The sequence below is a fragment of the Pseudophryne corroboree genome, chromosome 1 (assembly GCF_028390025.1).
Source record: "Pseudophryne corroboree isolate aPseCor3 chromosome 1, aPseCor3.hap2, whole genome shotgun sequence".
Classification (NCBI taxonomy): Eukaryota; Metazoa; Chordata; class Amphibia; order Anura; family Myobatrachidae; genus Pseudophryne; species Pseudophryne corroboree.
This window is the reverse complement of record NC_086444.1, coordinates 1,024,192,441-1,024,215,913: the sequence shown is the minus strand read 5'-3', so window position 1 is coordinate 1,024,215,913 and position 23,473 is coordinate 1,024,192,441. Positions and strand designations below refer to the sequence as shown.

Here is a 23,473-nt window from a genome sequence, read left to right as displayed (position 1 = left end):
CACTTAGTAATTTTACTCACGGCTTTTTCATCGTTCTGGCGATCGTAATGTGATTGACAGGAAATGGGTGTTACTGGGCGGAAACAGGCCGTTTTATGGGCGTGTGGGAAAAAGCGCTACCGTTTCCGGAAAAAACGCAGGAGTGGCCGGAGAAACGGAGGAGTGTCTGGGCGAACGCTGGGTGTGTTTGTGACGTCAAACCAGGAACGACAAGCACTGAACTGATCGCAGATGCCGAGTAAGTCTGAAGCTACTCAGAAACTGCTACGAGGTGTGTAATCGCTATATTGCGAATACTTCGTTCGCAATTTTAAGATGCTAAGATTCACTCCCAGTAGGCGGCGGCTTAGCGTGAGCAACTCTGCTAAAATCGCCTTGCGAGCGAACAACTCGGAATGACCTCCATGGTTCAGGGAATATGAATGAGTCATTGTATCACTTTTTGTATTACCAGACATTGGTGTTAAATGACTAGGTAATAACCTGGAAACTCACAACAACAGGATGGTGTAAAGACTAATCCACAATGAATTAATTAGTTGCAGAACATTAAAATTGTCACAGTTATGTGCACTTGTGAAAAAGTTTTTACTAGAAAATCAGACAAGTTATATTCAATGTGTTATTTATGTTTCTAAAGCAGATATCATTTCAGAAGAATTAGGTGCAGTTACGTTTATTTTAGTTTCTATGCTTACACATATAGGAATTACCACTTATTGTAGATTCAAAAGCTACTCATCTCGGGGAGGGACACTAAGCCTATTTAGATACTTATAAATATGTATATTTGTGAACCTGTGCGGTTACTGTCCATGTACTAAAAAGCAAATCATAAGAAACCTTAACAAAAAAAGTTAAGATTCTACATTATACACACACACACACACACACACACACACACACACACACACATGAAATTAGCATTAACCCAAGCTCTGTGTCCTTTTCCTATGATCTTAACTTCACCCAGGGTCTATCAGCTACCGTTAGGGGCAGTACGGATGGTGTTGTGGTTGGCATTAATGTCTCACAGCAGTGAAGTTATGATCTCAGTTCACACCATGGCCTTAACTGTGTGGAGTTTGTATATTCTCCTGGTACCTGCATGGGTTTCCTCCTGGTACTCTGGTAGCCTCCCACAACCCAAACGTATACTGGTAGGTTAATTGGCTTGAATAACAATGAACCCTAGTGTGTATGTGTGTGCATGTACGTGTACATGTGTTTAAGGCAGACTAGATGGGCAAAGTGGTTCTTATCTGTTGTCAAATTCTTTGTTTCAATCTTTAATTACTTTTATTTTTGCTGTCTTTCACCATTGGCTGTATTATACTACACCCGTACACACAGAGAGGAAAGAATGTCATATTTATTATGCACAGGATTGGTACTTCTGGTTTTTAGTTATTCCCAAAACCCGTCCTCGAAGCACCCCATACACATATTTTCCTACTTTTCGGACCGCTCCTGCTTCAAGCAGCAGAGATGGGACATAATGGTGCAAATTAGGTCATCATCGCTCACCCAGCCCATTTGAAAGGAGGAGTGTAATCCGGGAGGGTGATATACTAACCTAGAAATCCGGGAGAACTCCACAAAATTCAGGAGTCTCCCAAATATCCCAGGAGAAAAAAATATAGCATGCCCCTCAAAGGCAATAGCTCCAGTATTTGTGTGCTCTGCTTGCCTGCAGTTGGCCAACTGAATGCATTCCTAAGATTTGGAATTATCTACTGAATAGTAACTGGTACAACCTTCTTACCTTACACCAGGCCTGGCCAAGCTGTGGCTCTCCAGCTGTTGTGAAACTACACACAGCTTTGCTATTAGACAATCTTACTACTGTGGCAGGGCATGTTGGGATGTGTAGTTTCACAACAGACGGAGAGCCACAGCTTGGCCAGGCCTGCCTTATACTGAATCTATGCCAGCTTTTAGGGTAAAAAGTAACACGGTAACAAGATGAACCCAAATTATATGGTGGAAAACCTAAATCAAGCCAAGCAAATTAATCAAAGTGGCTAAGAGAGACAAACATATCATTACTGTCTTCCAGCTGTGGCCTACAATTATTTAAACATAATTGGACACTTATTTTTCTAAAACAAAATCTTCAAAAAATCTAATCAAAAAAGGTAACTACTTATGTATTATATATCTCAATAGCAATGTGCATTTAGCACCACTATTATTTCTCTACATAGAATTCACAGTCCTACATTCTTCAGTGTTCTTGGCAGTAAATTTACTGACACTCAGTAAAAAAAGGGGTCAGACACAGACCCCTCAGTAAGAACAAACTTCTAACTTTCAATCACTGACACAATTTTGATTGAATACTGTAGACTGCACTTATTTTTAGTTTTATACACAATCTGCTTTAGCATAATTAATAACACACCTCCTAGCCATTGCGAATTTGCTGTGACAGTCACGATCTGAATGGACTATGATTGCGATATGAAAGGACTTCCCAGCTATCCTGCGTTCGGCACATTTGGCCCAATCTGCAAAAGGTTGAGAGGGATTTCACCTGACATACAAATACTTCCAAGGCATGCGGCAATATAATGGTGCATTTGGGACCACTGGGGGTGGATGCCCACTCCCATGACAATGTGGTTTTACTTCTGTGCTACAACAGAATCCGTAGGAAACGTTGGTGCTTGGTATCCCGGCGGTCAGGTGACCGATGCTGGGATACCAAAGTTTGGAATACGGACAGGGGTGAGTTGGGGCTGTTTTCCTCTCCCACCTAACCCTCAGTTGCTGCGGATTAACCCTAACCTCACTTGGCGGTGTCTAAACCTAACCCCCCCCCCCCTCCCCAAAGCCTAAACCTGACCCTCCCTCCTACACAGCGTAAACCTAACCCTCACCATGCAGCCTAACCTTAACCTCCCTCCTCCCGCAACCTAACCCTAACCTCCCTGGGGGTCATCTAAACTAACCCCCCCCCCCGCCCCTAAACCTATCCGTGGCGGTCTAGTTAGTATAGTTGGGATTCCAACAGTCGGAATTCCGACATCGGTCTCCTGACCATTTCGGCATTTCGGCGCCGGCATTATGACTGGCGTCGGTTTTCCGACAGCCGGGATCCCAACTGCCAGTCAATTAACCACTTCCTGCTACAGCCACACCTGCCAAACAGATTGGAAATGTTGGAGGTTTGTAATCACCACAAGTAAATAATAGATATACTTAATGGTTGTAAACCGACATTCTGCAGAACTTGGAACGAGAAAACTAAACTTTAAGTCTGTGCTGGTTCTATATTGTAGCTAATTCTTTTTGACGGAGAAACTTTGACACCCACTCCATTGCAGGAATACACCACCCATGTTCTTCTGCCAACCGCTGTAGTAAAACTAAACTGTGGATGTCGTCATATCGCTACTGGTGCTCATGTACATATGTAATTTTGTTTGTCAACATGTTTGGTTGATGACAATAAACAAAACTTTTAACTTTTAACTAGTAGAATAAGAGGAGTTACTGTGTGGTACAGCAGATTGTGGCATCAACTACGCAATCATTAAACAAGTAAAGCTTGACCCATGGAAATATAACTTGGTACATAAACTGCTGTTCACTTTCTAAAGTAGAAGTCTGACTTGCCATCTAAAGTAGCGGTCTGTCTTGCTATCTAAAGTAGCGGTCTGTCTTGCTATCTAAAGTAGCGGTCTGTCTTGCTATCTAAAGTAGCGGTCTGTCTTGCTATCTAAAGTAGTCGTCTGTCTTGCCATCTAAAGTAGCGGTATGTCTTGGTATCTAAAGTAGCGGTCTGTCTTGCTATCTAAAGTAGCGGTCTGTCTTGCTATCTAAAGTAGTCGTCTGTCTTGCCATCTAAAGTAGCGGCCTGTCTTGTTATCTAAAGTAGTCGTCTGTCTTGCCATCTAAAGTAGCGGCCTGTCTTGCTATCTAAAGTAGTCGTCTGTCTTGCCATCTAAAGTAGTCGTCTGTCTTGCTATCTAAAGTAGCAGCCTGTCTTGTTATCTAAAGTAGAAGTCTGTCTTGCCATCTAAAGTAGCGGTCTGTCTTGCCATCTAAAGTAGCGGTCTGTCTTGCTATCTAAAGTAGCGGTCTGTCTTGCTATCTAAAGTAGCGGTCTGTCTTGCTATCTAAAGTAGCGGTCTGTCTTGCTATCTAAAGTAGCGGTCTGTCTTGTTATCTAAAGTAGTGGTCTGTCTTGCTATCTAAAGTAGCGGCCTGTCTTGTTATCTAAAGTAGCGGTCTGTCTTACTATCTAAAGTAGCGGTCTGTCTTGCCATCTAAAGTAGTGGTCTGTCTTGTTATCTAAAGTAGTGGTCTGTCTTGTTATCTAAAGTAGTCGTCTGTCTTGCCATCTAAAGTAGCGGTCTGTCTTGCTATCTAAAGTAGCGGTCTGTCTTGCTATCTAAAGTAGTCGTCTGTCTTGCCATCTAAAGTAGCGGCCTGTCTTGCTATCTAAAGTAGCGGTCTGTCTTGCTATCTAAAGTAGTCGTCTGTCTTGCCATCTAAAGTAGCGGCCTGTCTTGCTATCTAAAGTAGCGGTCTGTCTTGCTATCTAAAGTAGCGGCCTGTCTTGCTATCTAAAGTAGCGGTCTGTCTTGCTATCTAAAGTAGCGGTCTGTCTTGCCATCTAAAGTAGTCGTCTGTCTTGCCATCTAAAGTAGCGGCCTGTCTTGCTATCTAAAGTAGCGGTCTGTCTTGCTATCTAAAGTAGCGGCCTGTCTTGCCATCTAAAGTAGCGGTCTGTCTTGCTATCTAAAGTAGTCGTCTGTCTTGCTATCTAAAGTAGCGGCCTGTCTTGCTATCTAAAGTAGCGGTCTGTCTTACTATTTAAAGTAGCGGTCTGTCTTGTTATCTAAAGTAGTGGTCTGTCTTGCTATCTAAAGTAGCGGCCTGTCTTGTTATCTAAAGTAGCGGTCTGTCTTACTATCTAAAGTAGCGGTCTGTCTTGCCATCTAAAGTAGCGGTCTGTCTTGCTATCTAAAGTAGCGGTCTGTCTTGCCATCTAAAGTAGCGGTCTGTCTTGCTATCTAAAGTAGCGGTCTGTCTTGCTATCTAAAGTAGTCGTCTGTCTTGCCATCTAAAGTAGCGGCCTGTCTTGCTATCTAAAGTAGCGGTCTGTCTTGCTATCTAAAGTAGTCGTCTGTCTTGCCATCTAAAGTAGCGGCCTGTCTTGTTATCTAAAGTAGCGGTCTGTCTTGTTATCTAAAGTAGTGGTCTGTCTTGCTATCTAAAGTAGCGGCCTGTCTTGTTATCTAAAGTAGCGGTCTGTCTTACTATCTAAAGTAGCGGTCTGTCTTGCCATCTAAAGTAGCGGTCTGTCTTGCTATCTAAAGTAGCGGTCTGTCTTGCTATCTAAAGTAGTCGTCTGTCTTGCCATCTAAAGTAGCGGCCTGTCTTGCTATCTAAAGTAGCGGTCTGTCTTGCTATCTAAAGTAGTCGTCTGTCTTGCCATCTAAAGTAGCGGCCTGTCTTGTTATCTAAAGTAGTGGTCTGTCTTGTTATCTAAAGTAGTCGTCTGTCTTGCCATCTAAAGTAGCGGTCTGTCTTGCTATCTAAAGTAGCGGTCTGTCTTGCTATCTAAAGTAGTCATCTGTCTTGCCATCTAAAGTAGCGGCCTGTCTTGCTATCTAAAGTAGCGGTCTGTCTTGCTATCTAAAGTAGTCGTCTGTCTTGCCATCTAAAGTAGCGGCCTGTCTTGCTATCTAAAGTAGCGGTCTGTCTTGCTATCTAAAGTAGCGGCCTGTCTTGCTATCTAAAGTAGCGGTCTGTCTTGCTATCTAAAGTAGCGGTCTGTCTTGCCATCTAAAGTAGTCGTCTGTCTTGCCATCTAAAGTAGCGGCCTGTCTTGCTATCTAAAGTAGCGGTCTGTCTTGCTATCTAAAGTAGCGGTCTGTCTTGCCATCTAAAGTAGTCGTCTGTCTTGCCATCTAAAGTAGCGGCCTGTCTTGCTATCTAAAGTAGCGGTCTGTCTTGCTATCTAAAGTAGCGGCCTGTCTTGCCATCTAAAGTAGTCGTCTGTCTTGCCATCTAAAGTAGCGGTCTGTCTTGCTATCTAAAGTAGCGGTCTGTCTTGCTATCTAAAGTAGTCGTCTGTCTTGCCATCTAAAGTAGCGGTCTGTCTTGCTATCTAAAGTAGCGGTCTGTCTTGCTATCTAAAGTAGTCATCTGTCTTGCCATCTAAAGTAGCGGCCTGTCTTGCTATCTAAAGTAGCGGTCTGTCTTGCTATCTAAAGTAGTCGTCTGTCTTGCCATCTAAAGTAGCGGCCTGTCTTGCTATCTAAAGTAGCGGTCTGTCTTGCTATCTAAAGTAGCGGTCTGTCTTGCTATCTAAAGTAGCGGTCTGTCTTGCTATCTAAAGTAGCGGTCTGTCTTGCCATCTAAAGTAGTCGTCTGTCTTGCCATCTAAAGTAGCGGTCTGTCTTGCTATCTAAAGTAGCGGTCTGTCTTGCTATCTAAAGTAGCGGTCTGTCTTGCTATCTAAAGTAGTCGTCTGTCTTGCCATCTAAAGTAGCGGTCTGTCTTGCTATCTAAAGTAGCGGTCTGTCTTGCTATCTAAAGTAGTCGTCTGTCTTGCCATCTAAAGTAGCGGCCTGTCTTGCTATCTAAAGTAGCGGTCTGTCTTGCTATCTAAAGTAGTCGTCTGTCTTGCCATCTAAAGTAGCGGCCTGTCTTGTTATCTAAAGTAGTGGTCTGTCTTGTTATCTAAAGTAGTCGTCTGTCTTGCCATCTAAAGTAGCGGTCTGTCTTGCTATCTAAAGTAGCGTTCTGTCTTGCTATCTAAAGTAGTCGTCTGTCTTGCCATCTAAAGTAGCGGCCTGTCTTGCTATCTAAAGTAGCGGTCTGTCTTGCTATCTAAAGTAGTCGTCTGTCTTGCCATCTAAAGTAGCGGCCTGTCTTGCTATCTAAAGTAGCGGTCTGTCTTGCTATCTAAAGTAGCGGCCTGTCTTGCCATCTAAAGTAGCGGTCTGTCTTGCTATCTAAAGTAGTCGTCTGTCTTGCTATCTAAAGTAGCGGCCTGTCTTGCTATCTAAAGTAGCGGTCTGTCTTACTATTTAAAGTAGCGGTCTGTCTTGTTATCTAAAGTAGTGGTCTGTCTTGCTATCTAAAGTAGCGGCCTGTCTTGTTATCTAAAGTAGCGGTCTGTCTTACTATCTAAAGTAGCGGTCTGTCTTGCCATCTAAAGTAGCGGTCTGTCTTGCTATCTAAAGTAGCGGTCTGTCTTGCCATCTAAAGTAGCGGTCTGTCTTGCTATCTAAAGTAGCGGTCTGTCTTGCTATCTAAAGTAGTCGTCTGTCTTGCCATCTAAAGTAGCGGCCTGTCTTGCTGTCTAAAGTAGCGGTCTGTCTTGCTATCTAAAGTAGTCGTCTGTCTTGCAATCTAAAGTAGCGGCCTGTCTTGTTATCTAAAGTAGCGGTCTGTCTTGTTATCTAAAGTAGTGGTCTGTCTTGCTATCTAAAGTAGCGGCCTGTCTTGTTATCTAAAGTAGCGGTCTGTCTTACTATCTAAAGTAGCGGTCTGTCTTGCCATCTAAAGTAGCGGTCTGTCTTGCTATCTAAAGTAGCGGTCTGTCTTGCTATCTAAAGTAGTCGTCTGTCTTGCCATCTAAAGTAGCGGCCTGTCTTGCTATCTAAAGTAGCGGTCTGTCTTGCTATCTAAAGTAGTCGTCTGTCTTGCCATCTAAAGTAGCGGCCTGTCTTGTTATCTAAAGTAGTGGTCTGTCTTGTTATCTAAAGTAGTCGTCTGTCTTGCCATCTAAAGTAGCGGTCTGTCTTGCTATCTAAAGTAGCGGTCTGTCTTGCTATCTAAAGTAGTCATCTGTCTTGCCATCTAAAGTAGCGGCCTGTCTTGCTATCTAAAGTAGCGGTCTGTCTTGCTATCTAAAGTAGCGGCCTGTCTTGCTATCTAAAGTAGCGGTCTGTCTTGCTATCTAAAGTAGCGGTCTGTCTTGCCATCTAAAGTAGTCGTCTGTCTTGCCATCTAAAGTAGCGGCCTGTCTTGCTATCTAAAGTAGCGGTCTGTCTTGCTATCTAAAGTAGCGGCCTGTCTTGCCATCTAAAGTAGCGGTCTGTCTTGCTATCTAAAGTAGTCGTCTGTCTTGCTATCTAAAGTAGCGGCCTGTCTTGCTATCTAAAGTAGCGGTCTGTCTTACTATTTAAAGTAGCGGTCTGTCTTGTTATCTAAAGTAGTGGTCTGTCTTGCTATCTAAAGTAGCGGCCTGTCTTGTTATCTAAAGTAGCGGTCTGTCTTACTATCTAAAGTAGCGGTCTGTCTTGCCATCTAAAGTAGCGGTCTGTCTTGCTATCTAAAGTAGCGGTCTGTCTTGCCATCTAAAGTAGCGGTCTGTCTTGCTATCTAAAGTAGCGGTCTGTCTTGCTATCTAAAGTAGTCGTCTGTCTTGCCATCTAAAGTAGCGGCCTGTCTTGCTATCTAAAGTAGCGGTCTGTCTTGCTATCTAAAGTAGTCGTCTGTCTTGCCATCTAAAGTAGCGGCCTGTCTTGTTATCTAAAGTAGCGGTCTGTCTTGTTATCTAAAGTAGTGGTCTGTCTTGCTATCTAAAGTAGCGGCCTGTCTTGTTATCTAAAGTAGCGGTCTGTCTTACTATCTAAAGTAGCGGTCTGTCTTGCCATCTAAAGTAGCGGTCTGTCTTGCTATCTAAAGTAGCGGCCTGTCTTGTTATCTAAAGTAGCGGTCTGTCTTACTATCTAAAGTAGCGGTCTGTCTTGTTATCTAAAGTAGTGGTCTGTCTTGCTATCTAAAGTAGCGGCCTGTCTTGCTATCTAAAGTAGCGGTCTGTCTTGTTATCTAAAGTAGTGGTCTGTCTTGCTATCTAAAGTAGCGGTCTGTCTTGCCATCTAAAGTAGCGGTCTGTCTTGTTATCTAAAGTAGCGGTCTGTCTTGCTATCTAAAGTAGCGGTCTGTCTTGCCATCTAAAGTAGCGGTCTGTCTTGCTATCTTCTCTAAAAACAGGGAGAGCTGCTGGTTATTGTCACTGTGGCTGAGATATGACACACAGCTGTTCTCTAGATACAATTGTGCACAAGGCATCACATACAGCAGTAATTTATGCTATCCCAGAGCAGTAGATCTGATGGCATAACTTCATGGCTGAAAGGCACAGAATTGTGTATTATATTGTGTACATGCTAATAAATCATCTGAACCGGGGGAGTTAAGAAAACGACAGTATAATAAAGACGGTCTCTGAATCACTGTGGTATTATAAAATGCATTTCTTCTATACAGGTTATCAGACCATGGTGCAGTTTCCATGTAATCCACAGGAAACCAGTAAGCCATTCTCTTCATTACTCTTATCTGTACTAGACTTCTACCCCTTTCACACCGAACAAACAACCCGGTATCAACCCGGTATATTGCCAGGTTGACACGAGTCGCTGTGCGGTGTAAAAGGGTCACTCCAGAAATCCCGGGTTGCCTGACCTGGTAACTCAACCCGGCAATAAAGAAGGGTTATTCCTGGGTTATTACTAGGTCCTCCCCACCGCGGGACCCTGCTGCCCGCGGGAGGGACAGCAGGACAGACCCAAAAAAAACGGGCCTAGCAGAACCCTGATTATTCTAAACATCTTTCTGTTCAGTTTTCAGTTTTTTTGTTGTTGTTTTTGTTTCCTCTGCTAGTCTTGTCTATTGTGTCACCCAATTCTGTATGCTGGATGTAATTCTGTATACCTGCTCAGAGCCTATGCAATGCTATGTTCTGTATGTGAAGAGTTACTGAAGCAAAGTATATAAGATATATAAATAACTATTCCACTGTACAATTACATACAGAGATCTAGTCATGTTGGGAAGCAATACGTATCTTCTTCCCATAAAGAATGCATGTAGATTGCTGTCAAACATGGATAATCATGTAGTATAAACTCATTGTTACATACCTCATGGCTAGTATACAAGTATTTTAAATTGCAAGCAAAATCATATAGTTATTAGTACACAACAGCAATCAATAAACTGAAGTGAGCGCAGCAAGTATTGCAGGCACCGTTCATGTCTTTGATATTATTTGGCTAGCTCATAGTTTTCAATCCCTGTTGGTCTTTTGCATTTCCAAAAGCATTGCGGAGAAGGTTTATGGGGTGAGAGGAGGTGGCACAGGCAGAACAGTATTATCTCCATCCTGCCCATGGTAACCCTAGATGGCAGCCACACTGCGCCCCATGACCCAGTACATTGGTGCCTCTCCAATATTGAGGGGAGCAGTGAGCCGACCCCTTGCCCCCTTCCCCTCGTTCCGACACCTATGCTGACCAACAGCAATGTTTTTTCCCAAGTTTAGCCCTGCCCTGCAACTATTATCCCTGCATCACCTTGATAAGCCCTGCCCCCTGAATGTGAACAGCCCAGAGCCTGATGTGCCTCACAGCAGGGATGGCCATCAAAGAGTACAAACCATTGATGGCTCACCAATAATGGTCTCATGTCATCGATGTTAGTCACCTGTAAATCCACTCCTGGAATTCTTAAATGGAGGAAGCTTTTGTCAGAGCAGCTTGGCTTGTGAAAGTTTATTAGCTCTAACTAGTAAAGCTAGTAGACCTTACAGATAAGTACTCATTTACTGTGCCTAGCATTTTTTCATCACGTGGTGTGAGATGCTTGGCTAGGGTTACCACCTGTCCGGGATTCCTCCAGGAAGTCGTAAATCAGGAGCTATGTTCGGATTCAGAAAAATGGTAATTCCCTGATGGGCAGTGTCCAGAAATTCTGCTGGCTAGACAGTACTCTGCTGCTATCACTGCACTTGAGAGCAGAGGATAGGACGGAGTGTGTGAGGGGCGATATATATTAATAATTAATTCACAATTACATAGCACTATGTATATGCACTCTATATATATATATATATATATATATATATATACACACACACATATATATATATATATATATATATATATATATACACACACATATATATATATATATATATATATATTTATTATACCTATGTCCTGGCCCAGTGCCATTCCTTGGGGATGAAGAGGAAGTTCCCAGTGTATTGGTGTCCAGTAAACACAACTGCAGGAAGTTAAGGCCATTCAAAAATGTAAAGGCGCCCCCTACTGCCTTATATCTGAAACTCACCTGAAGTAGATACTAACCCTTGTATGTCTGATATACCTATTACCAAATCCACAGGCAAGTGGCAAGCTACTAGCTTTGCCTGCAGTCTCAGAAAGGCCAGTAACGTAAAAGAACACTCAGAATTGCTGAAGGCCGTGGGTCCAATCCCAGTGGCAGCTGACTCTGACCTTGGTCAAGTTGCTTTACCTCCTTAGAATTCATGTACCAAAATTAGGTTGCAAGCTGACAAAAATATGGAAACTGCATGAACCTTAGGAAAACGCAAGTACTGTAACGACACAATTATATCTTTAATGACTGTACCTACAGCTATGGTTATCATTGCTGACAGGAGGAAATTAAGCCTAAGGAATATTAAAATTCCCATCAATCCAGTGCTCAGCTTTGGAATGGCCATGCTTAGTGTTGCCTTGCAGAGGATATGTGTATGTAAAAACATATATATAGGTTCTTTACTGCTTAACTATACAGTTTTACATTTTGTTTCTAAAAAAGTGCATTCCTTCAAACTTGAATCGTCTAATATGTAGCTTTGTGGCGGCCTTTAGCTGCATATTTAAGTCTATTCTAAACTGCAAATAAGTTAATGATTTCCTTTTAATAAGTGCACCTCTGCCTAGCTAATTAGAAGCATCAGATTTATGTGACACGAAAACAAACAAAAAAGAAAACCCACCCACATCACAAATATGATATAAGATATAAGACTAAACTAAGGTCATTTTATGCAGCTAGTACATAATGTCATATTGGATATATCAATCCCTGGAGAGAGATAAAGTGGTGTAGTTGCCCAAAGCATCCAATTAGCATCCAAATTAGCATAATTTTAAAGGGGGTGTACTTGGCATCCCAAAGGAATCCCGACATCTGTCAGAATGCAGGCAACAGAATCCAGGCAGGGGAGGGTTAGAGTTAGGCTGCGGGAAGGGAGGGATAGGGTTAGGAGTAGGATTAGGGTAAGTTTAGTTGCTCACACCTGTCGAGATGCCGATGTCAGTATTCTGACCACCGGTATCCTCACTGCCAGTATCCTGTTCCCAACACTTTTAAAGGCTGCTAGATAAATGACAGAAGCTTTATTGCTCTCCAAAGCTTGATATATCTCCCATAATGAGGAGCTGGCGTTATTTGTAGATGCACAAATAACCTGAGATATCTTTCTTTTTTTTTAACAAAACCAAAAAAAGGCATCATCTCCGACTGCTGTAGATTTAATACCTATATAATGGTTACCAAGCAACCTTGCTCAGAGATGATTAAACACCAAGGCATTGTGTGACCCAAGCTCCATCACAAGCATGCCAACAAATGAATAAACCATTCATGGGCAGATACATCTCAAATTGAATTAACTCAATGATTGTTTTTTGTTCCCTTTAAGAAACATTAATGCCTGCCAAAAGTATCTATTTCCAAAATGGCAAAAAAAAAAAAAAAGTAGTAGATTTACAGAATAGTATTATACAGATGTGTACTCATACACTGTTGCCCTAGTCAGGTCAAATGGCCTCTCTCAGTGCACCGAGCAGCCTGTCACTCAAAAGTATATCCTACATGCACAAATAAAACTACTGGAAGTGACAAAGTTGTGTTGCTAGTGTACACAGACCACCATGCTTTGTGACATTTGTACATCTGTATCTGACTGTCTGTGCAAGAGGGGCTGCGATGCAAATAGCCGCAGCTTTCCTCACGACACATTTCTTAGTGCTTAATCTGCAATTTTGAACATGTAAAAACCATTTCCTGTGCGGTTAAAGTCACAGCCTATCCGGGGGCGGATTTAGGGGTGAGTGCGCCACTAGGCACAACAGTAATGGCTGCCCCCCCCCCCCTCTTCCCCAGCGCATCTTTTTATTAATATTATTGATTGGCAATAAGCCCTCATTTGATGATAGCAATGTAATAGAATAACAACATTTAAAAAATCCACTAACTATGACAGATTTTTATTTTTAATTATGTATGTATATTTGCTAAGTAGGACAGCTTACAGGGGCAGTATGTGCATGTCCTACCCATTTATACTCCATTCAAGATGGCATATATACAGCACAGTGGAAATATTTTGCAGCTTTTGGTACATTTCAGTCTAACAGTACCAACACATGCATCCATGTACCGTATCCAAAAAAGTGCTGCCCCTAGGCATGTGCCTCACGTGCCTAATGGGAAATTCCCAACTGAGCCTATTGCTGCTAGTATTCCGTGTGCGGCTCCATGCTGCTGCTGAGATGCTTATAATATGCAAAATGCAAATAAATATATGGTATGCTACTCCTCTTGGTGCATCTCGGTTGCAACATCTGTCTCGCGCATATACGCTAGGTGTATGAGGGGTGGACACATCTGTAAAAGTTTTCTGTCACCTACGCAGAGGATGCAGACTTCTTATTATGACCATGCACACACCATGTTATGACTGTATTGTTATTAGGCATATGCTCAGAATTTTTTCAAGAAAGTAATAGCAAAGTGTATTATATATGGCACTAATAAATCACGTATTAGTATCCTACAGGAATGTGTCATTAAGAAACTCCATTATTTCTATTTTTGATAGTAAAGTTAGTAGGCACTGAATCACAAAAATCAATTCCACTCCACTTTATAATGCTATATGTGTTTATGTGGCCCCCTGCTATTTCCAATTATACTACCTTCATGGCTAGCGACACTTTCCCTATTTTGCACAAAGTGTTTTCTGAATCCGATAGAGATAAAGTAGTAAATTATAATTTAAAATGATGCTACAGATTTCTCACATCTTGCTGTTTGACACCATTATGGAGTCATTATTTTAATGATTAAATACTGTCACGGTAGATAGTCATTTTTATATGTCTAATTAGCTGGGAAGGAATACTTTCTTTTGTGATACTTACATTTTATAAATTGATAATCTGCGATTCTACCTTAGTTAGAAGCAGTACAGGAAACCATACTGTGAATTTTTGCAAAACAGAATGCTAGCAAAACACCCAAACATCTGCACTTCAGAATGGACAAGTTCATTTAGCACTAAGCATAAATTACCATAAATTTGCTTATTTGTTCACAGTCAAAAAATATTCAGGGTACAGTAGCTTTCAGAATTCTGAATGCCAATATCAATTCCAGGTCCAGTCGCATGTTTAGCAGATGTGTCTCTGTACATTTTCCTATAATGACCAATTTGTCTATGGCAGTACATATTGTAAGATCCAATTTCATTTTATGATTTAAATCTGTAAGTTTTACAAGTTAATATGTAAGACGTGATCTCAAGATGAGCGTTACCATTTACTTTAGTTCTGAGGATGATATAATATTTGGTGCTATTTAATTTATGTAGCCATACGCCTATACCAGAGGTTCCCAAATGTGGTCCTCAAAGCCAGGCATACACTATACAATTAACTGTCAGATCATCTGCCAGATCTGACTGGTTGAAATGAAAATCTGGTAATGGATGAAAGCAAATGACAACACACCATTTGCTCCCAAACACTGAAAAACGGACAAAACCATTTGTTCATGTAAATTGGTAAAAGCCGTGATTTAACCAATTTGTAAATTTTCCAGTGTTTGGGAGCTAATGGTCGATGGTCTTTTGCTCTCATCCATTATCAGATTTTCATTCTAATCTGCCAGAAAATTGTATAGTGTATGCCCAGTTTAAAAGTCCAGATTTTAAGTCTATCCATGCTTGTCCACATGTGACTTAATTAGTACCTCAGTCCGATTGATTTAACCATCTGTGCTGACGCACGGATATCTTTAAAACCTTGCCCCTTGGGGTGCCTTGAGGACCATGTTTGGGAACTTCTGACCTCTACTGTAACTGGAATGTTATATATGGCAGTAGTGAATGATTTATAGGGAACAATATATACTTAATAGAGTACACTGAAAGTCATATTTGTAGTTATGCATGGTTATAGTTAACATAAATGAATAGCAAAGACCACAGTGCCCCTGTTTTGTGTTCCCACATTGCATGGGACTTCTTTAGCCTCAGCGGTGTGGCCTCTTGGATGTCCTTGCAGCTGGATAATATCTATATTATTATAGCTGTATTGAACATTCATACATAAAGCAAAGCAGTTACTCAATACTCAAAGCAATTACTCACTCAAAGAAGGTCGTCCAGCCAGTTTCATCACTTTTAGTAGCAAGAAGTCCACTGTTGCCATGATAGGTAAACAACACCAATTCCTGTCCCTGGGCAGTCATGCTCTTCAGGCAGCCATTAGTACCTATTGTCAGCCAGATCACTTGATTATCGGGTGCAACAATTCTCACTGGCATGCGGTTCGGATCCCGTCTGATGCGGAGAGTGTTTCCATTGCTGTCGGTCACTGCAGTTATATCATTTTCATTACTATAGCTAAAGTTATATAAATAGTCTCCAGTTATTAAGCTCATGGTATATTGGTGGGTACCATTAACATCAAACATATATAGTTCTTGATCAGTTGGTGAGGCAACCTCATAATAATTCATTGAATTAAGAACAGGCTTGTTTGTGGAGACAGCCCGAATTCTGATATTTCCCAAGTCTGCGATGTATAATGTGCCATCCGGGGATGCAGCCAGTGACGATGGAGCACTCAGCTTAGCATCCTTTGCATAACCATCTCCATTTTGGTAGCAGTCACAGTTGGCGTCATTTTTGCAGTCACATTCCGATGGTATGCCAGCAACCAGTGAAATTTCTCCATCAGTAGTTACCTGTCGAATCCGGTTGACCTTCTTTTCATCTGTTTCTGTGATGTAAAGGACCCCATTATAAGACACTGCAATAGCTGTGGCAGATTCTAATATTGCTTGAACAGCATATTTTCCTACTGAGTATTCAACACCAGGTACTTGGCAATACATGGGCCTTCCTGCAGCAATGCGGACCTGACGGTTTTCAGTGATCTGCAAAACTACGTTGTTGTCCAGAACATAAATAGAGTTATCCATTGGATTAATGGCCAAGTCTGTGGGCCATTCCAGTCTCACCTGAAAAATATAAAATGACAACAGCTGTCAAATGTGCATAGTCCATGAAAGATTACTCAAAGACTGACAAGGACTGCAGCTTTAATAATACAGTTATGCTACATTCTAAGACCACAGAATTGCTGCCTGCCTGTATAGCAGAACACTTTTAAAGATAAGGAAATGTAAAGTCATCGCTTGGGTGATACTTATGATCTTAAACAAGGGTCAGCCACAATTTCTCTTGCATAAGTATACATACACATTTGATAACATGAATATTTACAGTAAACAATTATTGATTTTACAATCAAGTTAAACTCATGGGTTTTTAGCAATTATACCATTTTTAATTAGTGTTTTGTTATCACGGAAAGCTACAAGTAAGCGATTTATTATTTTACTGTGATATGCACAGAAATACCTCGCTGATATGCATGCTTGTGTCACAGGTCAAAGGACGTGCCGAGGTCAAGTCGTTTGAGCCAAGTAATGTGGATATTATTCCATTCTGATCCACTCTTCTGATGACCTTTCCATCCACAAAGTAGATTAATCCATTCTTATCCACAGCAATACCTATGTGTGGGGAGAATAGATGACGAACATGTAAACACAGATTACTAGTTACAGTACACTAACAACTTCATTATTATTATTGCTGAGAACTATTAATGTATGTGTATCTCAAGAATACAAAATCTTATTACTGTATTATTTTACATCTCAACTTTTTAAAGGAATTTTTTAACCCAGAGTGGGAGCTCCAGGTAGAGTCCTGGCCACAGTGTAAAAAACTGTACCACAATTTGTGGCATTGTACATTCAGGGTGGAGCCATAATGAAACATTGCAAACTGCATCATGAAGATGGGATCATTGAGGCTTGACTACTCTCCTGGGACAGCGGTAGTGCTCCCCAAAATCCAGGAGTCTCTCAGTTAGTCAAGTAAGCTTCACATCTCCAACTCTCTGTGGTTCCATTTGTGGAATGCAGTAATATTCATAAGAATGTAGCCTATGGAATAGAGACATCACTGACATTGATAAAGTTGACCAACAGCCGTTTTTATGGCCAGCCATATTAGAGTGATTTGGGGTAACTTTGTGGTGCTGATTGAAAACATGACAACAGTTTTGCTATATTGGCTCTAATTTTTGACATACACAGACAAGAAACAAACAAACAAAAAAAAACGTGGCTTGAATTAGGGGACGGTAAATGGGCATGCTGGGGGCGTGACTGCATGATCACATCATCATGACCACACCCCCATCATACAATGCCAAGATTACTGACACTGTTCAGCAGGAGGCGTGGCTACGATAGCGTGGTCTCCTGGCCATTCTGGGGGTGTAGGCAAGTACGCTATTGTGGGTATCCAATATCTCTAGAACTAGAGCCAATTTGAAAACAGCTACTTTAATTTTTTAATTCAGCAACCCCAAAATACCCAAATATCCTTGGCAATTAAATTTTTTTAGGGGCTGTGTAATTTGTTCCGCACATAAAATGTCTGCTTTCACTATATTAACTTTAAGACACAGAATTATGCTTTCTGCCCTGGAAGAAACTGTAAAGCTGGCCCCAAGACAGGTCTATAACAAGAAAATAGATTTTATACAATTGCAAGACAGGCAACGCTTTTGGAAACTATGCACATAAAATAGGAAATCAGAATATATAGCATTCTTTGTTTTCAGGGGAAATGTCTGTTCAGCCATTCATTTTTTACATTTTTTTCCCAGACAAAATTGCTTTTATGTCCAGAACCATGAAAAATCTCCTTGAGGACAATTATTTGAGCATCATGCTGACAAAAAGCAAGTTTTCCTATTCACACGCAACCAGGAAAAGCAATTCTTATTTTTAGTAATCTCTATGATTATGAAAGTACACAGGTACACTACATATTCAAAAGGGGCGTAACTCTCAGAAGCAACAGAGACACCTGCCTCTGGGCTCCAAGTCCTGAAGGGGCACCTGCAAGTACAGCAGCACCTGTGTGGTTCACAGCGCAAGTGTGACCACTGGTCTTCCAATAGAGCTGTGCGTTGCACCAGCTTCTGTTGCTGCAGAGTTAATTGTCTCTGTCCCAAGAGCCCTGATGTCACCTGCAATAGGGGACAGGACGACTGCCGTCTGGTACCGCTCAGCCTGTAAACCGGCTGAGAGCGCAATTTATATAATTACGTACTGTAAGTTTTATATATATATATATATATATATATATATATATATAAAACAGTATGCACGCACCCGCTACATAGCATGGGAAGCATACGTATTAAAGCCGCAGGAAGTGGACATCTCCCGGTGGGTGGGTGGGGCATAATGACGCCATTAGCTCAGCCACGCCCTCATCACCGCCCACCTGTTTCTCCTCTCTGGGCATCTCCCAAAGAGGAGATTAGAAATGTCAGCAAGTATAGCAACAGGTGGTGAGGATAAGATGGAAATCCATGTATCTTTCAAAGTCCAACTTGTTGACAAGGAGAAAGGCTTTCTTCAATAATGTGAGGGGTCCTGGAGAGTCCTTGAGTGTTACTTAGGGCAGGTAATCATACGTGTGTAGCTTCGTCGCAGGCATGTTGTCCTGAAAATGCTTTCAGTGGTAGTTTAAATCTTGGTAATGACTGTAACAGTCAAGGATAGATGATATTTATGCGCTCTGCTTGTATCTACTATCACTCTTCAAGAATAGTTGTTTTCCTAGACGATTCCACCTTACAATAACAGCACTTACATTTATCCGGCGCACACCAAAGTCAGGCAGAAAGCTGACAAACTCACTAGTTGTATAGGTGGCATCTCATGACTATACTCATAGGCGTGTGAGCACCAGGCACCCCCTAATGTCCGGCACCCCCAAACGCCACGACTGCAGCACAGTTTTGCTGCACATTCCTGTACCCCTCTCCTGCTGCGACTGCCGCCCGGTCATGTAAGTGATAGTGGAGTGTGCTTTCTTTCTTAGCCAGCAGCTGCACTTGAATCACCCTCACGGAGTCGCCCCACGATGTGGCATGATGATGTCACTCCGTGTGTCCTCCTTCTCCGCCTGCCTGCGCGCTCTCCTCCCGCCTACACTCTTTCCTCATATGCCGCCACGCCAATGCCACAGCCTCCCATGCCACAGGCCTGCAGCTGAGGTCAGTTTCTGCAGGGGAAAGGGAGGTGGCCAGCCAGTGGGAATATTTTTTTTTGGGGGGTAACATCTCGGCGGCACTCAGAAACAATATTCAGACAAGGCAGGTAAAATATATTTGATATCACACCTGTCTTTTCTGAATATTGTTTCTCAGTCCCACCGCGATGGAGATATTTGGTGGACCTGTAAAGATAGCTAGGAAGGTATCAGTAAAGTCATCTTTTTATTGGGAGTGCTGCTTCAATATGATATATATATATATATATACACCCATACATACACACACACACAGGTGTTCCCCAAGATGGCACTTCTTATAAAATAAAATCGGCTGCAGCATATATGTTTCTCCAGCTGCATACAATATGGACAAGAGTCCGCTTTAGTATCCAGCATTTCAACGCAGTATTATAATTTATGTATATATATATATATATATATATATATATATAAACATGTCTGTTCACTTATTATGTAAACGGTGATCATTAGTGGGCGCATTCAGGGCCGGCAAGAGAAATCTTGGGGCCCGGTACACCAATTTCTCCGGGGCCCCCCACCCTGCCTATACTCCCCCCACCCCCTTATAAAGCACAAAGTCGTTGTAAAAAAATTATATATATATATATATATATATACACACACACACACACACATATACTGTATATATATATATAATAAGAATTTACTTACCGATAATTCTATTTCTCGTAGTCCGTAGTGGATGCTGGGGACTCCGTCAGGACCATGGGGAATAGCGGCTCCGCAGGAGACAGGGCACAAAAATAAAGCTTTAGGATTAGGTGGTGTGTACTGGCTCCTCCCCCTATGACCCTCCTCCAAGCCTCAGTTAGGATACTGTGCCCGGACGAGCGTACACAATAAGGAAGGATATTGAATCCCGGGTAAGACTCATACCAGCCACACCAATCACACCGTATAACTTGTGATCTGAACCCAGTTAACAGTATGACAAACGTAGGAGCCTCTGAACAGACGGCTCACAACAATAACAACCCGAATTTGTTTGTAACAATAACTATGTACAAGTATTGCAGACAATCCGCACTTGGGATGGGCGCCCAGCATCCACTACGGACTACGAGAAATAGAATTATCGGTAAGTAAATTCTTATTTTCTCTAACGTCCTAAGTGGATGCTGGGGACTCCGTCAGGACCATGGGGATTATACCAAAGCTCCCAAACGGGCGGGAGAGTGCGGATGACTCTGCAGCACCGAATGAGAGAACTCAAGGTCCTCCTCAGCCAGGGTATCAAATTTGTAGAATTTTGCAAACGTGTTTGCCCCTGACCAAGTAGCAGCTCGGCAGAGTTGTAATGCCGAGACCCCCCGGGCAGCCGCCCAGGATGAGCCCACTTTCCTTGTGGAATGGGCCTTGACAGATTTAGGTTGTGGCAAGCCTGCCACAGAATGTGCAAGTTGAATTGTGCTACAAATCCAACGAGCAATCGTCTGCTTAGAAGCAGGAGCACCCATCTTGTTGGGTGCATACAATATAAACAGTGAGTCAGACTTTCTGACTCCCGCCGTTCTTGAAATATATATTTTCAATGCCCGGACCACGTCCAACAACTTGGAATCCTCCAAATCGTTAGTAGCCGCAGGCACCACAATAGGCTGGTTCAGGTGAAACGCTGACACCACCTTAGGCAGAAAATGAGGACGCGTCCGCAGTTCTGCCCTGTCCGTATGGAAAATCAGATATGGGCTCTTATATGATAAAGCCGCCAATTCTGATACTCTCCTGGCTGAAGCCAGGGCCAGTAGCATGGTTACTTTCCATGTAAGATACTTCAACTCCACCGATTTGAGCGGCTCAAACCAATGGGATTTGAGAAAATCCAAGACTACATTAAGATCCCACGGTGCCACTGGGGGCACAACCGGGGGCTGTATATGTAGTACTCCTTTTACAAAAGTCTGGACTTCACGAACTGAAGCCAATTCTTTCTGGAAGAAAATCGACAGGGCCGAAATTTGAACCTTAATGGACCCCAATTTGAGGCCCATAGACAATCCTGTTTGCAGGAAATGTAGGAATCGACCCAGTTGAAATTCCTCCGTGGGGGCCTTCCTGGCCTCACACCACGCAACATATTTCCTCCAAATGCGGTGATAATGTTGTGCAGTCACCTCCTTCCTGGCTTTTACCAGTGTAGGAATGACCTCTTCCGGAATGCCTTTTTCCCCTAGAATTCGGCGTTCAACCGCCATGCCGTCAAACGCAGCCGCGGTAAGTCTTGGAATAGACACGGTCCCTGCTGAAGCAGGTCCCGTCTTAGAGGTAGAGGCCACGGATCCTCCGTGAGCATCTCTTGAAGTTCCGGGTACCAAGTTCTTCTTGGCCAATCCGGAGCCACTAGTATCGTTCTTACTCCCTTTTGCCGTATAATTCTCAGTACTTTTGGTATGAGAGGCAGAGGAGGGAACACATACACTGACTGGAACACCCACGGTGTTACCAGAGCGTCCACAGCTATTGCCTGAGGGTCTCTTGACCTGGCGCAATACCTGTCCAGTTTTTTGTTGAGGCGGGACGCCATCATATCCACCATTGGTTTTTCCCAACGGTTCACAATCATGTGGAAGACTTCTGGATGAAGTCCCCACTCTCCCGGGTGTAGATCGTGTCTGCTGAGGAAGTCTGCTTCCCAGTTGTCCACTCCCGGAATGAATACTGCTGACAGTGCTATCACATGATCTTCCGCCCAGCGAAGAATCCTTGCAGCTTCTGCCATTGCTGTCCTGCTTCTTGTGCCGCCCTGTCTGTTTACGTGGGCGACTGCCGTGATGTTGTCCGACTGGATCAACACCGGCTGACCCTGAAGCAGGGGTTTTGCCAGACTTAGAGCATTGTAAATCGCTCTTAGCTCCAGTATATTTATGTGAAGAGACATCTCCAGGCTTGACCATACTCCCTGGAAGTTTCTTCCCTGTGTGACCGCTCCCCAGCCTCTCAGACTGGCATCCGTGGTCACCAGGACCCAGTCCTGTATGCCGAATCTGCGGCCCTCTAACAGATGAGCACTCTGCAACCACCACAGAAGAGACACCCTTGTCCGTGGCGATAAGGTTATCCGCTGATGCATCTGCAGATGTGATCCGGACCATTTGTCCAGCAGATCCCACTGAAAAGTTCGTGCGTGGAATCTGCCGAATGGAATCGCTTCGTAAGAAGCCACCATCTTTCCCAGGACTCTTGTGCATTGATGCACAGACACTTTCCCTGGTTTTAGGAGGTTCCTGACAAGTTCGGATAACTCCCTGGCTTTCTCCTCCGGAAGAAACACCTTTTTCTGAACCGTGTCCAGAATCATTCCCAGGAACAGCAGACGTGTCGTCGGGGTCAACTGAGATTTTGGAAAATTCAGAATCCACCCGTGTTGTTGCAGCACTAGTCGGGTTAGTGCTACTCCGTCCTCCAGCTGTTCTCTGGACCTTGCCCTTATCAGGAGATCGTCCAAGTAAGGGATAATTAATACGCCTCTTCTTCGCAGAAGAATCATCATTTCGGCCATTACCTTGGTAAAGACCCGAGGTGCCGTGGACAATCCAAACGGCAGCGTCTGAAACTGATAATGACAGTTTTGCACCACGAACCTGAGGTACCCTTGATGTGAAGGGCAAATTGGGACATGCAGGTAAGCATCCTTTATGTCCAGGGACACCATAAAGTCCCCTTCTTCCAGATTCGCTATCACTGCTCTGAGTGACTCCATCTTGAACTTGAATTTTTGTATGTACAGGTTCAAAGATTTCAGATTTAGAATAGGTCTTACCGAGCCGTCCGGCTTCGGTACCACAAATAGCGTGGAGTAATACCCCTTTCCCTGTTGTAGGAGGGGTACCTTGACTATCACCTGCTGAGAAAACAGCTTGTGAATGGCTTCCAATACCGTCGCCCTGTCTGAGGGAGACGTTGGCAAAGCAGACTTTAGGAACCGGCGAGGGGGAGACTTCTCGAATTCCAACCTGTAACCCTGAGATACTACCTGCAGGATCCAGGGGTCCACCTGTGAGCAAGCCCACTGTGCGCTGAAATTCTTGAGTCGACCCCCCACCGCTCCTGAGTCCGCTTGTAAGGCCCCAGCGTCATGCTGAGGGCTTTGCAGAACCCTGAGAGGGCTTCTGTTCCTGGGCAGGGGCTGCTTGCTGCCCTCTCTTACCCCTTCCTCTGCCCCGAGGCAGATATGACTGTCCTTTTGTCCGCCTGTTCTTATAG

The 23,473-nt window shown here is 43.1% G+C and overlaps 1 protein-coding gene across 15 annotated transcripts in view; it reads right to left on the bottom strand.

Annotated features, from left to right (window-relative positions):
• TENM3 (teneurin transmembrane protein 3) overlaps positions 1-23,473 on the bottom strand; it is a 1,613,133-nt gene that overhangs the window by 35,503 nt on the left and 1,554,157 nt on the right. For all 15 annotated transcript variants that reach the window (XM_063920671.1, XM_063920672.1, XM_063920674.1 and 12 more), the window contains 2 exons: positions 16,502-16,656; positions 15,224-16,098 (listed from right to left, as the gene is read on the bottom strand). In XM_063920671.1, coding sequence (XP_063776741.1) covers positions 15,224-16,098; positions 16,502-16,656 — 1,030 coding nt within the window. The remainder of the gene's footprint in view (positions 1-15,223; positions 16,099-16,501; positions 16,657-23,473) is intronic.